This window comes from Gorilla gorilla, chromosome 11 (genome assembly GCF_029281585.2).
Source record: "Gorilla gorilla gorilla isolate KB3781 chromosome 11, NHGRI_mGorGor1-v2.1_pri, whole genome shotgun sequence".
In the NCBI taxonomy this organism is placed as follows: Eukaryota; Metazoa; Chordata; class Mammalia; order Primates; family Hominidae; genus Gorilla; species Gorilla gorilla.
Window position 1 is genome coordinate 62,305,895 of NC_073235.2, and position 16,663 is coordinate 62,322,557.

The following is a 16,663-nucleotide window of genomic DNA, read 5'->3' on the forward strand; positions in this document are numbered from 1 at the left end:
TGCCTCAGCCTCCCGAGTAGCTAGGATTACAGGCGTGTGTCACCACACCTGGCTAAGTTTTTTCTATTTTTAGTAGAGGTGGGGTTTCACCATGTTGGCCAGGCTGGTCTTGAACTCCTGACCTCAAGTGATCTGCCCGCCTTGGCCTCCCAAAGTGCTGGGATTACAGGCATGAGCCACCTCCCCTGGCCCGTGCTCTCTTTTTCCTCAACTTTACTGAAGTTAACTGAGGACAGGTGGAGGAAATCAATCAGTTCTCCCGATGGCTGTCACTATAAACAATATGGCTTTTAATTTCATCTGAGCCCTCTATGCCTCTTCTGCAATCCTTGTATTTGATTTTACCTTAGTCACTGTCCTCTCCTATTTCTCTCATTGAGTCTTTCAAATTTATTACTCTTTTCAAGCTAAGATCCCAGGCTGGGTATAGTGGCTCACACCTGTAATCCCAACACTTGGGAGGCTGAAGTGGGAGGATCACTTGAGCCCAGGAGTTTGAGAGCAGCCTAGGTAACATTGAAATCACCTGTCTCTAGGAAAAAAAAAAGTTAATGTTGGAGGTCGAGACTGCAGTGAGCTAGAATTGCACCATTGCATTCCAGCCTGGGCAATTGAGCCAGACCCTGTCTCTAAAAAATTAAAAAACTTTTTAAAAGACCCCATCTGCTACCCATCTTTCTCAGCAGACCTTGCCTTCCAGTACACAAGAAAATAGGGGCCATTACATATAGACAAACATCTTCAAATGCTTATCTGCAGTTCTTCTCTTGTGGCCTCAGAGAGGAAGGCATGCTTCCCCAACCCACCCAAACCAGTTCCTCTTTCTGCTTAGGACTGCCCCTCTCATTTTATCTTCTCCAAGATCTTCCATTAATGATTCCCTCTCCCCACTGCATCATCAACTGCTCTCTGTCCATTATTTTTTATTTTTTTTTTTTTTTTTCATCTCAGCTTCTAAACTTGTGAACCTCTTTCTCTCCCCTTTAGAAAAAAACCCTTTTTCAACCCTTCTTTCCCCTCTGGCTATGGCCCAGTCCCTTTCCTTTCTGTCTCCATCATACTTCTCGAAATCTCATGTTCCTCATCTCCTAATTTCCCTTTCAACTTTTTTTTTTTTTTTTTTGAGACAGAGTCTTGCTCTGTCACCCAGGCTGGAATGCAATGGTACGATCTCAGCTCACTGCAGCCTCTGCCTCCTGGGTTCAAGAGAGTCTCCCGCCTCAGCTTCCCAAGTAGCTGGGATTACAAGCATGCACCACCACACCGGGCTAATTTTTTTTTTTTTTTTTTTTTTTTTTTTTTTTTTTTTGGTATTTTTAGTAGAGATGGGGTTTCACCATTTGGCCAGGCTGGTCTCAAACTCCTGACCTCAGGTGATCCACCCACCTCGGATTCCCAAAGTGCTGGGATTACAGGTGTGAGGTGCCACACCTGGCCTTCCCTTTCACTTTTAAACTCACTTCCATCTGGATTCTGGCTTCACTACTCTGCTACATTTGCATTGGCTAAGATGGTCATTGGTTTCCTAATTCCGAGAATCCAGTTTTATCTGACTTTGCCTTTCCAGTATTCAGCAATTGGATCAATATCGACTTGTTTTTCAAAACAGGGTCTTGCTCTGTCACCCAGACTGGAGTTCAGTGGCACGTTCATAGCTCACTGTAGCCTCAAACTCCTGGGCTCATGGGATCCTCCTGCCTTGGCTTCTTGATTAGCTGGCACTACACATGGGTGCCACCACACCTGCCTAATTATTTTATTTTTTTTAGAAATGGGGTCTTGCTTTGTTGCCCATGCTGAACTTGAATTCCTGGGCTCAAATGATCCCCCTGCCTTGGCCTCCCAAAGTGTCAAGAGGGATTACAGGTGTGAGCCACTACCTGCCTATTTATTCTCTAAAAAATGCACACAAAATCTCTTAGCAAATGCCTCGCTTTACAATAGGTGGTCAATTTATTTCTTGTACTATATGCCTAACATAAAAAACCCAATCTAGAGATTTTTTTTTCAAGAAGGATCAACTCCAGCACTTTTACTTTTACTTAAAAGATAAAACAACTTTATTATGACATCACCATTATATACAGCTGTGCTTTTCACATCAAGTTGGCTTAGTTCTTGGAGGAAAGTCTTAGTGACTAAAATTGTACACAGATCATAGGACAAGAGAACTAGTCTAACAAATTCAATAAGAAATCAGGACAACTGTAGACTATATAAAAACTGTCTTAGAAAATTATTTACAACTTCATCATAGTGTAAATACTCTAAATGTAAAATAAATCTATGGATTTTATACAAAAATACTCTAAAGTACAAATGTAAGTTAAATGCTGAATAAAACATTTTCACCTTTTCCAGTGGATGCTATTACTAAGAATATAATCTAGGTGTCAAAACTTAAAGTGATAACCACAAAGCAATGTTTTCTTAATCACTCATAATCTTAAATTTGTTAGTAGTCATCACAAGGTTTAGAGTTCCACTGAAAAAGCCTCATTTTTACAAATGCAACTCATACACTTTCCTTCATGGACCCTTTCTCTGTTTAACACATGTTAAAAAAGTAAAACAAAATTCTTAGTCGAAAGTTGACATGCTATGTGAAGCATATAAATTGTAAAATTATCAGTCTTAATACCTAGTTGATTCTCTTTACAAAAGAAACAGTCATGTAATACATCAGAAAATACAAAGCACACTGCTACAAGGTACCTACTCAATCTAAAAATAATGTTTCCACACTTGGGAAAATGTTAAGCACTAAATCTTTAAAAGTCATTGTTTTATAAGCAATTATAAACAGAAAAAAACTCTTCATATTTACATAATAATGGTATGAAATAACTTTGGAATAATATAAGAAACATCTTGCCAAGAGGAATCATTTTGCTGTATAAAAAGTAAGCAGAGGCCGGGCGCGGTGGCTCATGCCTGTAATCTCAGCACTTTGGGAGGCCGAGGTGGGAGGATCACCTGCGGTCACGAGTTCGAGACCAGCCTGGCCAACATGGTGAAACCCCATCTCTACTAAAAATACAAAAATTAGCCGGGCATGGTGGCAGGTGCCTGTAATCCCAGCTACTCAGGAGGCTGAGGCAGGAGAATCGCTTGAACCTGGGAGGCGGAGATTTGCAGTGAGCCGAGATCACGCCATTGTACTCCAGCCTGGGCAACAGAGAGAGACTCAGTCTCAAAAAAATAAAAATTAAAATAAAAATTGAAAAGTAAGCATGTCTCATTGTTTATTTTTCCCCAGTGCTAAATGACTATTTTGAAACAATGCTGATAGAGTTTACAGTTCAATTTTTACTTTGAGGTACTAATTTTGCATTTGGCCGGATGCTCTTAAAAATTAAAAAGTAGACATGTCACCTAGTAATATGCCTATTTTAATTTTCTAAGAAGTTTTGTTAAAAATTCTATTAAAATATACATATCCTAGTTACCAATCACATTCATACAGAGAAAATGAACATTAAACATATTACTGTACAAACAATTTGGACTTCAGTTCCAGCTTTGGAGTCCCCTCCATTCTATTAATTAGGGTGATAAACATGGCATTTGGCAGGGAATTAACTGTGGATACCAGCACATGCCTAAGATCTAAACAACTGAAAAAGTATTTAAGAGTTCTACTTTGGAGCAGAGTAAATACTGACACTGGGACATTTTAAGTGACTAATTTCTCATAACACATTAGTGCAAATTAGAAAACTTTTAGAAGAATTTAGTCATGGAAAGAAGGAAGCATAATCTCATCTTCATTCACTCCTTGTGCATATCGAACTGATGAGAAACCCGCCAGATGCAAACGGTGCCTTTGGAAGAGGAACCAAATCAGTCCGCCCATGAGAACTAAGATACTTAGTGTGGCAACTATGATAGCTATTGCTGTGTAATCAGGGCCTGGAACAGGAAAAGGTTTGATGTGGGAGGAGAGAATACAAAAGTGATCATTATTGATTTTATACATTATGGGTTGTGTCACACACATAAACCTGTAAGCTGTATACAGACATAATAAATCTGATTGTTTCATAGCGCTAACATAGAATTCAAACTCTTCGTCAGATCAAAAGAAACACTTAAGTGATTTCTTTTCAAATGTAAGTGTTTTCCTATTCATTCAAATCCTCTTCATTGCGATAGGAATTTTCTTCCAAAGACATTAATGCGCTATGATTATTCTCACATTCCCCCTTCCTAACACCAATTTGGGAACATCACTACCTGTATATTATCCTACTTTGATAGCAAATTGCTAAAAGCTATAAATTTTTGTTTTTGACTTACCTGGGGCTAAATAAAGTGTTATTTGCTTCAAAATGATTTAAGCCTCTCAGATGAGTTCATTTAGTGCAGCTGCTGTTCCAAGACCCTTATCTGCATGCTGCCCAGATGGATTCGCTCTGTTCCATGACTTTAAGTACCATTGCTATGCACACTACACATCTCATCCCTCTATGGATAACTCAAAATGGCCAATGTAGAACTTTTGATTTGCAACACCCTAACTCTGCTCCCACCCAACCCCCCAAATCTTCCAGTTGCTTTCCATTCCACTCAGAATAAAACCAGAACTCAAGCCTTGCTTCCAAAGCTCTGTGTGTCTAGCACCTGCCTACCTTTCAGTTCTTCCCTGAGCGCTCAGCGAACTTGTTCTGCCTTAGGCTCTTTGCTCCAACTGGTACCTCTGTCTGTTATGCCCTTTCCCTTGAAGTTTGCTTGGCTTGATTTTTTAGATCTTAGCTTCAGTGTCTCCTGCTTCTCGGCTTCTTCCCTGATTTCCTAATCTAGAGTAGCTATCCACCGAGTCTCCATCACATAGAGTTTATAACTATTTGATATTTTCCTCTCTTTAAAAAATTGACCTGTTTTAATGGTAATTTTATGTATCAATTCATAATGAAATGTAAGTTCAAATTATGATTTTTTATAGATACCCTGAATGTTTTCAATAACTAAATCCAGTTTTGCATTGTTTTAAAATTAACCATGAGTTTTATGGGATTAGGAAGAAAGGAAGCAAATTAACTGCAGAAATAGACCTTTAAGCTTTTATATAATCAAACTATGGAATAAAATACATCTCAAGAACATTTTAAAAGAAATTACTTCCCTAATACCCTGGCAACTTCTGTTTTTCTTAGGAAAGAATTATATAAAATGTAGACTGGAGTCCTGGACATCTTGTGCAGTTATCGTCCCTTGTAATCTATTTTTCAGGGGGAAATCTCTATGACTTAATCAAGATAGTTGGATATACTTTAAGGACTAAATACTTCAAGACTAAATACAGAATTTTGTACATAATTGGATTGTACATTTATTTCCTGACTGTTCTGCTAAAAGTCTCCTAAGGACAGGTTCCATACTTACCCAGAGGCACTTTGCAGACAACTCTTCCAAAACCATGTTCACATTCAACTTTTTTCCAAGTTTCATTTGAAGCTATCAACATGCTACATTTTCCAACACCACTCTTACTTTTATTTTCCCATTTGACAAATGTCACTTCTGATCCATCTAACCAACTCCAAGACTGGTCTGAAGAAAGAAATTAAATACAACTATGTCTACTGCCACTAAACTAGTAAGTTACAAGCATGGGTTCATGTAACTCATCAGAACTGTGCTGTCTAATATGATAGCTGCTTGTTAAAATAAAATGCATTAAAAATGAAAAAAATAAAATCAGTTCTTCAGTTGCACTAGTCACATTTCAAGTGCTCAAGAGCCACATGTGGCCAGTGACTACTATATTGGACAGTGCAGATATAGAACATTTCTGTCTTTGTAGAAAGTTCTGTTGGACAACACAGATAGAGAATGTGGTGTTTCCGTTAAAGTGCAGAATGCTTGCACATTTATTTTGTGAGGGAGAGATTTCTAAGGACCCATATCCTTCCCCTACTCTAATTGTAAAAAGTCATATCGTTAAAGATACGCTGGTGGAAGAGGAAGGGTGCAGGAATCTCCATCCCTACCTTTCTCCCACACCACCACCAGGACTCCATTTTTGCTTTCCAGCTGAAGTGGCACCACCTTGTGGTGACAGTGTAAACACGATTTAGGATTCATTTAGATGGACAACTTGGAATCCTTTTATTTTTTGACAAGTACTTAACATTTTAAAATTCACATTTTAATAATTTAAGATTCAACTTTGCATAAAATGTGAAAAACCTTATCTTCTGTCATATTTGTACTCTTATTTCTACCAATTCCAAGTTCACCTAAACCCTGTATCTACTATTTCTTATTAAAAAATCCTTCCACAAATTTTCTTTGAATCAATTATCTGCAATTTTATAGGTTGGCGCAAAAGTAATGGCAAAAACTGCAATTACTTTCGCACCAACCTAACACTAAGACAGTTTTTAAAGATTACTATTAAGACATAATTTTAACCAATGGTAAAAATATTCTTAGAGAGAAGGAAATAACAAGAAGATAATTTTCTGAATAATAAAGTTATAAGCTGCAAATCCATGCGGTGACAGGCACTAGAACTCTAAGGGAAGGCAGGCATGGGTTCCTTGTGGGGACACAGACATTGCTGTGGAGAAGAAAATGTCCTGATATTGATCCAAGGATCCCAGAAATAAGCCTCTAGAAAGATTCCACTTTATTAAACAGGATTTTCTGTGTCATTAGTGGTTTCTGTCATTGCTAAGTTAACTCATGGATTCATTCAAAATTTATAACCATCCAGAACAGCCAGCGACCTAGCTTATTTATCCAGGAGAGGCATCTGAATTAGCCACTACTTAACATTCTTTAGCAAGGATGACTTGTTATTTAGGATGAGTTAGAACTCTCTTTGCACACTGCACATACAATTATTTCACTTACCAACAGAACGTTGAGATAATCCAAGCCAAACTCTCATGGTAATGTTATTATTTTCCCTCATCAGTCTGCTCACAAATTTATTCTCATCTTCATCTTTTATGGAAACGATAGTTGCAGAGTGATCTGTTGAAGGAAAACAAATTCTCAATTAGCTTTATGGAAACTAGAGAAGTAGTTTATTCTCAACTAGCCATTTGAAAAATACATATATTATTAACAAGATCATTGATAAATTCAAGCCTTACACAGAGACAGTTTTTAAAAACTGGTATTTAGGCCAAAATTTTATAAGTGCTTCAAAAAGTTACTTCCAAACACGTATAAAGAAATTTTGTGTTTCTTCAAAATATTTATCTGGCAATATTTTTTTGGCCCTGGAACTGCCTACCCCTGAGACCTCTCTCACTGTTCAGATGAGAAAAGAGAAAGAGTTGGGTAACCTCCCAATGCCACTTAGCTAGGATATGTGGAAACTGGGATTTGAACCTGGACCCTCATGCCTCCAAGTCTTAAGTGCTTAACCTACATATTAGTTTTACAGTAAACCATTCTGTTTTCTCCTTTAGGAGAAAAAGGTTTACGACTTTCAAAACATACATATAGCTTACAACAGTTTCCATCATGTGTATACAGGTATAAAACCGAATGGTTCCCACACAAAAGTTCCCAGTAACTACAAGATTTTTCAATCAGTCAAGTGTCTCCACAACAGTTATCAGAATAAATTAGATAAATGCCATCCATCTACCTGGCTAATTTGCCACCCAAGGAAGCAGGTAAACAAGTTTTGGTCTTTGAACTACTCTAGGTAGTTTCCCTAGAAGTCATTTTACAGTTTGGCTATGGATCAAATTTGTCACGGGAAAGAGCCAATCATTGCTACTCTTTCTAAAATAGCTAAATCTGAAGGCAAAAAGCACTGCCCTTTATGGTGATCAGAGGATGTGGCCAATCCTGTTGCAGAATGGATGGACAACCATACTACTTTGATTTGTTACCCTGGTGAGGCTAAGCTTATGTATTAATAACTAAGCAATGGAAGAACTATAATTTTTATTTACTACTTAGCTAACTTTACAAAAATTTTACCTCTTAATTCCTTTTTCTAAGCATATCTAGCTATAGGTAAAACCATTTCCAATCATTTGTCAGTATTTTTACTTAGCAGTTCACTTAGCCACTCTTATTATTTTACATTTATTATTATTTTTTATTATTTTATTTATTTATTTATTTATTTTTGAGATGGAATCTTGCTCTGTCACCCAGGCTGGAGCGCAGTGGCACAGTCTTGGCTCACTGCAACCTCCACCTCCCTGGTTCATGTGATTCTCCTGCCTCAGCTTCCCGAGTAGCTGGGATTACAGGTGCACACCACCACGCCCAGCTAATTTTTGTATTTTTAGTAGAGATGAGGGCTCGCCATGTTGGTCACGCTAGTCTTGAATGGCTAACCTCAAGTGATCCTCCCACCTCGGCCTCCCAAAGTGCTGGGATTATAGGCGTGAGCCACCGCACCCAGCCACCACTTTAAAATTCTACTTCTTCCAACTTATTATGTTCCATGTACTTATTATTAACATTGATAATTTTTTTTTTGAGATGGAGTCTTGCTCTGTCACCCAGGCTGGAGTGCAGTGGTGCCATCTCAGCTCACTGCAACCTCCGCCTCCTGGGTTCAAGCGATTCTCCTGCCTCAGCCTCCCGAGTAGCTGGGACTACAGGTGTGTGCAACCACACTCAGCTAATTTTTGTATTTTTAGTAGAGATAGGGTTTCACCATGTTGGCCAGAATGGTCTTGATCTCTTGACCTCATGATCTGCCCGCCTTGGCCTCCCAAAGTGCTGGGATTATAGGTGTTTTTAATGGCTATTCCAATATTTCATTGAGTTCCTATGTCATCAGATACTTAACCATTTCCCTACCACTGGGCAATTAGTTTATACCGCTATTAGAAACGGAAAGTGCTTTAAAAATATTTTCAAAAATACAATCATTGCTTCAAATTATATCCTTAAGAAACATTTCTAAAAATTATTGAGTCATAAGAAAATCAACAAATTTTAACTCACCATGTTTTGAACACAATTTTTTGGCCTCTGAAAAACTGTGCAATGCCTGATCAGACTTGTAACAGTGACCCTTGTACTGGATCCACCGTGACCCATTCTCTTTTGCTGCTGGACATCTTGATGAATATGTAAGACGGGACAGCTTTTTAGCTATAAAAATGTTAGACACAGTTGTAACAATGCACGGAAAAAAAAGACTGCCTTTCAAAATCTACTTCAATGTCCCTGATTGGAACTGTTGCTTTTGTGGTTGAGTAGCATTTAACTCATACCAGAGAAAGCCACAGCCCACACTCTATAAATACATATTTTAATTAACTTTTTGGAATACCGTTTAAAAAACCTAGGTGATAGAAGTGGAAAGTGCCTTAGCTTTCTAAGACTGATTTGGACTAAAGTAGAAACAATGAGAAAGACAGACTAGAAAAAGAAGTAAAGACAGGCCAGGCAGACCTGATAGTACTCTGAAATAATAATTAAAATTATTTCTTTCTTTGGATTCCTTTTTTTGTTTATTATTATTATTTTTTTTAGTAGAGACGAAGTTTCACCGTGCTGGCCAGGCTGGTTTCAAACTCCTCACCTCAAGTGATTTGCCTGCCTCAGGCTCCCAAAGTGCTGGGATTACAGGCGTGACCCCACAGCGCCTAGCCCCTTGGATTCCTTTTTATTTTGATAATCTAAATAAATCGTTTTACTTAGTCATAAAAAGAACTATTTTTTAAAAATAGCTAATTTGTTTTACAAAGCATAATACATCAGCACCGCAACATCACTCAAACAAAAAAAGACTAGGAGTGGCTTCTTAGCTCTTAAAAATGCCCCTGGTTTCCATTTAAATTGATTTTTAATTGTGCTGAGTAACAGAAGCAGCCTGAGGAATGCAGCTTGTGCCCTTTAACACCTGTTTTTAATTCCAACCGAAGAGCATATGAAAACTGGAAAGTAAATTGTCAATGTCGTATTAGTGAGGTACAGCTTATCTGAATCAAATATCTGACCTGGTACCAGTCAGTAATCTCAACCCAAACTATTGCTTTGTAATGCATTCTGTATGATCTTTATGTCCTTCAGTAAGTAAAGGCTTTTTCTGTTTTTTTCTCCAAATCTCCACTTGGCAGAGTCCTTATTTGTGGTCTCTGTGATTAGAGAGGAATGGCAGCTACTGTTTCTTTCATCATCGAGAGACTCTTCAGTGGCCCTTAGTTCCTTCTGCCGCTTCTCTATCTTCTGTTAGAAACCAGACTTGATCTTTTTGAACTTCGGTTATTTGATTGGCTTTTGCCTCCATTCTTCTCACTAACGCACCAATTTGAGTACTAAGTCTTCAGTTCAGCAGTTGGACTCCTGGGTAAGTTTCCCAGCTGCTGCAGATCAAAATGCATTTGCCAAATTCATCTATACAATCTATAAAACTTCTCACAACTCCTCATCAATGCTGCTGTTGAAAAGAAATGTTACTAGTAAGTTCTTGTTTTTACCACCTTATGAAAATAGTTGGTTGGGCAAAGGTATATTGCTGATTACTCATTGTTGCACTGGGCTCAATTGTTAATGCAAAACTTGTTGAACATTGATTATTACAGCATCATTAGGATAGGGAACTTTTCTGAATGGTTTGACCTTTTTTTTTTAACATTACTTCTTGCACTGGCAACATAAGATAAGTAACTGCCTTATCTTTGGTCTATTTGTTTCTAGTATAATCTGCAACTGGGGTCTCTTAGGTTGCATACATTTTTTTTTCTTCCTGTTCTTCATGAAGTTTTGCTTCCAACTCTTTTTTTTTTTTTTCTGTAAGGGCTTGCATCATGGTAAGTGTGTTATATTCCTGTTCAAGAAGATCCATTTTTTTTAATTGTGGTAAAATACACATAACATAAAATTTACCATCTTAACCATTTTTGTTTTGTTTTGTTTTGTTCTGTTTTTAGAGACAGGGTCTTATTCTGTCACCCAGGTTGGAATGCAGTAGTGCAATCACAGCTCACTGCAGTCTCAAACTCTTGGGTGCAATAGGTCCTCCTGCCTCAGTTTCCCAAGTAGCTGGGATTACAGGCATGTACTACTGTGTCCAGCTAATTTTTACATGTTTTTGTAGAGACGGAGTCTTACTGTGTTGCCCAGGCTGGTCTTGAACTCCTGGGCTCAAGCCACCCACCTGTCTCAGCCCCCCAAAGTGCTGAGATTACAAGCATGAACCACCACATCTGGCCTTAACCATTTTTAAGTGTACAGTCCCGTGGTGCTAAATGAATTCACTCTGTTGTACAACTATCACCACCATCCATCTCTAAAATTTTTTATCTTGCAAAACTGAAACTCTATACCCACTAAACAATAACTCCCCATATTCCCCTCCATCTAGTTCCTGGTAACTGCCATTCTACTTCCTGTCTCTACGAATTTGACAACTCTGGGTACTACCTCATATAAATGGAATCATAGAGTATTTGTCTTTTTGTGACTGGCTTATTTCACTTAGCATACTGTCTTCAGGGTTCATCTGTGTTGCAGCATGCATCAGCATTTCCTTCCTTTTTAAGGCTTCTTATCCATTTGTCCATCCATGGACACTTGGGCTGCTTTCATCTTTTGGCTATTATGAATTATGCTGCTATGACATGGTTGTACAAACACCTGTTTGAATCCCTGCTTTCAGTTGTTTTGAGTATATACCTGAAGTGCTGGATCACATAGTAATCTTATGTACATGTTTTTGAAGAATTGCCACACCATTTTGCACAGTGGTTACACTGTTTTATATTCCTACCAGCAGTGCATAAGGGTTCCATTTTCTCCACATCTTCACTAATGCCTGTTATTCTCTGTTTTTTTTTTTTTTTTTTTTTTTTGAAGATCCAGTTTTTAAAGTTAGCTCTTGTATTCGTTTCCTTGGGCTGCCATAATAAATTCCACAAAATTGGTGGCTTAAAACAACAGAAATGTATGCTCTCACAGTTCTGGAGGCTAGAAGTCTGAATTGAAGAGGGTGTTAGGATTGGTTTTCATTGGAGGCTGTAATGGAGAATCTGTCTCGTGCCTCCCTCTCATCTTCTGGTGGTTGCCGACAATCCTTGGTTGATCACTCTGTCACTGCAATCTCAGCCTTTGTCATCACGTGGACTTTTTCCCTCTGTGTGTCTGTATCTCCCTCTTATAAGGACACTAGTCATTGGATTTAGGGCCCACCATTATCCAATGTGTCCTCATCTCAACTACCTAGATCTGTAAAGACTATTTCACAGTAAAGTCACATTCTAAGGTTCTGACTGCACAGGAATCTTTGGGGAGGAGGCACTATTCAACCTGGTAGAGCACAGAACTTATGTCTGGCCATCTTATCATTCTCTATCCTATAAAGCCTGTTTCTCTATTTCTGCATGCCTTATTTCTCATGTATTCCAATTGTTTTTCTAAAAAGTTACATTTGTTTTCTGTGCCTAACAACTGAGAAGTCAGTTCTTGATTGTACCTTGATTCCTCATTCTTTATATCATTCTCCCTTTCTTTTATTAACCTGCTTCTCTAAAGTTTTCACATTTTCTTCTGCCTGAATCTGTTCAACCAAATGTTGAATCTGCCGTTCAAGATTCTTCAGAGCAGAAAACATGGTGAGCATTGAGAACCAGAGTCTTCAGAAACCAATGCCACCACCCCCCAGCCTGTCCTGCAGGCCTCTGCAGTCCCCGGTAGTTTGTTTTTTTGTAGTCTTCCTCAAGGTTCATGCTTTATCCACCAGGGGTGACCCTAAGTCCAGCCTCTAATGGAAGGGGCTCTTCCCTTAAATTTTAAGGATCATATACATTTGGAAAATGCTTGGTTACACAAAGTTAAACAGACTTCATTATTACAGAAACTCTCTTAGAACCTTTGGCCAGGCGTAGTAGCTCACACCTATACTCTCAGCACTTTGGGAGGCTGAAACAGGAGGATTGTTTGAGCCTAGGATCCTAGTTCAAGACCAGCTTGAACAGCATTGTGAGACCCTAACTCTACAAAATATTTTAAATATTAGCTGGGTGTGGTGGCATGTGCATGTGGTCCCAGCTACTCAGGAGGCTGAGTTGGGAGGACTGCTTGAGCCCAGGAGGTCAAGGCTGCAGTGAGCCATGTTCATGCCACTGCACTCCAGTCTGGGCAACAGAGCTGAAACCCTGTCAAAAAAAAAAAAAAAAAGAAAGAAAGAAAAGATAAGAAAAGAAAAAAGAAAAGAAAGGAAATGAAAAGAAAAGAAACGAAACTCTCTTAGAAACTTTAATACGGTAAATCACATGAGGTGTTCCCCAGATTTATATGTTGTGGGACCCTTTTTTGAAATACGCATCTCAGCCTTTGAAAAACATTGCTAAGTGAAATTAGAATTCACAAATTCTAGGGTAGAATTTATCTGGTGACAGAACAAATGAAAGTCTTTGGGAACAAATTCCCTGAGTGCTTATACTGTATTTGTTTCCATTTACAAAGTATCAAAATTATTTTCACAAAATTATTTGTGAATACATCTTTTTTTTTTTTTTTTTTTTGAGATGGAGTCTTGCTATGTCGCCCAGGCTGGAGTGCAGTGGCGCGATCTCGGCTCACTGCAAGCTCTGCCTCCTGGGTTCACGCCATTCTCCCGCCTCAGCCTCCTGAGTAGCTGGGACTACAGGCGCCTGCCACCACGCCCAGCTATTTTTTTGCATTTTTAGTAGAGAAGGGGTTTCACCTTGTTAGCCAGGATGATCTCCATCTCCCGACCTCGTGATCCGCATGCCTCGGCCTCCCAAAGTGCTGGGATTACAGGCGCGAGCCACTGCGCCCCGCCCTTGTGAATAAATCTTTAAATAAAAATTCCACTGAGCTTTTAATTATGTGCATAAATTATGTCACATTTTCGTAAATGTACTGTTACTGAAATTGAAGTCTTACATTTTGTAGGTTTATAACAAATAGCACCATCCTTAACAGAGTTGCATTTTTCATGTTTCCAAGTTCCTTTTGGATCCAAGAGAACACAATTTCCAGGAGATGTTTGGCCTTTCCATGGGATATAGTCAAATGTACTACCATCAGACCATTCAAAACTTGATTCACTTCCCTGTTGTAAGAACAATAGAGATAACCTGAATCCAGATGTTTGACTTCAAAAAGAATACAAAGAACAACATACATACTTTAAGAAATATTATAATGGAATATTAATTATTTGCTTACAGTATTGTAGGTCTGAACCTACTATTATTGTAGGTCTGATTTACTTCTGATGCATTGATTTGGGACATTTGCTCTGATATAGTTTATGGAGAACTTTAAACTTACAGACAGAGTTACTACACCTGGTCTTTAGATTTTTTTGAAGGATGAGTTTATGTGACACTTGAAATTAAACAACATGCAAATGGCTTCCATTTGTCATAATTACAATTTTACAATCCCAACCTTCATATTGTTCTGAATATTGTTTTCTATGTTTTATAGTTTTGTGTTTTGTGTCTCTGGCTACATTTTTCACACTACAGAGGACACCAAGCAGCAGGAAGCTAGAAAAGAGAAACACTTCCCAAGAAACTCAAAATGGGAAGACTATTTTTGAGTTTTCCTTGAATTTATAATCTTAACTTGCCATGCTTTTAAAAAAAAATCTTCCCCACTTTGTTCTAAAGATTATTTAAATTAGAACTACAACTCTAGTCTCAATAGATAACCATTTTTTGTACACAAGACCCTATTGAAAATACATAAATGATTAAATAATATGATTCAAATAGTGGCACAGATGTCTTTACTAGCAGAATTAATCCTGAGTAGTATAATTTTCTAGAGGAAAAGTGGGAAGAAGGTATACGTTTATTAGTCCTAACCATGTGGAGAATTTTAGATGGTACCTTGTATAAACTTTTGTGTTAAAATCTCAGTGAAATTATTATTACCCTGATTTTCTACATGAGGAAATAAGGTTGCAAAGGTTAATGATCACCCAGCACATAAATGGAAGATCCGCTACTGGTACTCAAACTCAGGGTTTTCTGATTCTATGCTATTTCATTTTTATCAGCTTTCCAATTTGTCTGTCCCAAATAGGCTACAGAGGTGTTGTTGAGATAGTCATCCACTGGGCCCTTGGGATGGCCTGATCATTTGTCCTAGTGCATGCTACAGTAAAATTTTCTATTTGTTCTGTGTTGTAAAAGGTAAGAAAGCACCATGCTATGCAAACGGAGTCCCAGTACTTCATCTAATGTTGTACTTTGTGTTAATACTTTACGCTCAAATTTCTAACCCTCAAAATAACACATTTGAAAAGTTTCTGGAAAACGAAGCAAGACTTACATCATGACTTGAGAGCCCAACCCATAGTGGAAATCCATCACGTTTTACAATATCTTCCAGAAAGAGCTGGCCATTTTTGTTGTGAACGCTTGCCAAGTGACCTCCACTTTGAGAACACATGTTTAACGCTTCATACCATGTTACCTTTTTTTGAATAACACTGTAAATACCATCTTCATATGGCATAAACTGTGGCAGTGTAGTATTATATTCTTCTTTGTAGTCAACTATAATAATTAAAAGCACTGGTGATTAAAATTTAAATTATTTCAAATACATCTTTTGGATGAGACAACATGCAATCATTTCAAAAGTTAAATAAAACTGGGTTTCTTATTAATAAGGGAGGTCAAATGTATATTTTATTTTTCTTACTGGTATGACACATATCTTAGGCTCTTAAAGTTCTCTGGTTGATATTTTAAAAGGCATAAACATTTTCTTTCATTTAAGAAGCTCATATATTAGTTGGAGACAGAAACAACAATGGGTGAAGTGATGGCAAAACTGTTAAGCAGTAGGGTATGTGAAATTGGTAGAGATTCATTTGAATGAGAAGAGTCAGGAAGGCTACTTGATAAACCAGGTCTCAAGGGTTAGGTGAAATTAAGACTGAAAAGAAATAAGGTAACCAGAAAGTAAGGAAGTGCTTAAAACAAGCACAAACAGCAAAGCCACAATGACGAGGTTATTTCAAGGGACATGGGAGCCAAGTGAAAGAGCTCCCAAGGGCCAAAGCTGGAAAGACTTAAGCAAAATATTACAGAATGCAGTATGTTAGATTATAATCCAAAGTATAAAATAAATAACAATGAACCTATACTAGGTCTAGAGGACTGGGGGAAATCAAGAATAAAAAGAAGGTAAGGAGAAAGTATGGAAGTGCTACAAACAAACAAATAACGAAAAAACTACAATGATGAGGGTATAAATAAATGACTGAATAAATTTTAAAATTGGGGCCAGGTGCAGTGGCTCACGCCTGTAATCCCAGCATTTTGGGAGGCCAAGGCGGGGGGATCACCTGAGGTCAGGAGTTCAAGACCATCCTGGCCAACATGGTGAAACCCCGTCTCTACCAAAAATACAAAAAATTAGCTGGGCATGGTGGGGCGTGCCTGTAATCCCAGGTACTTGGGAGGCTGAGGCAGGAGAATCGCTGGAACCCGGGAGGCAGAGGTTGCAGTGAGCTGAGATGGCGCCACTGCACTCCAGCCTGGGTGACAGAGCAAGACTCCCATCTCCAAAAATAAATAAATAAATAAATAAAATAATAAAATAAAATAAAAATTGGAGAAAATAGACAAATATCCTGTGCAGAAGAATTTCAAGTAATTTATATAGATACTCCCCTCATAGGAAGGTGGAGGATAACTTTCTACCCTATTAAGTGTGGACTCAACGTAGTGACTTCCTT

The 16,663-nt window shown here is 38.1% G+C and overlaps 1 protein-coding gene across 2 annotated transcripts in view; it reads right to left on the bottom strand.

Moving 5' to 3' along the window:
- Positions 1-2,036: 2,036 nt before the first annotated feature.
- LY75 (lymphocyte antigen 75) overlaps positions 2,037-16,663 on the bottom strand; it is a 102,945-nt gene continuing 88,318 nt past the window's right edge. The window contains exons 30-35 of one of the 2 annotated variants that reach the window (XM_004032692.3): positions 15,247-15,473; positions 13,846-14,014; positions 8,935-9,084; positions 6,862-6,984; positions 5,386-5,553; positions 2,037-3,912 (exon numbers count right to left, since the gene is read on the bottom strand). In XM_004032692.3, coding sequence (XP_004032740.3) covers positions 3,734-3,912; positions 5,386-5,553; positions 6,862-6,984; positions 8,935-9,084; positions 13,846-14,014; positions 15,247-15,473 — 1,016 coding nt within the window. In that variant the 3' untranslated portion in view covers positions 2,037-3,733. The remainder of the gene's footprint in view (positions 3,913-5,385; positions 5,554-6,861; positions 6,985-8,934; positions 9,085-13,845; positions 14,015-15,246; positions 15,474-16,663) is intronic. The other variant, XM_055379052.2, reaches the window with a different exon arrangement.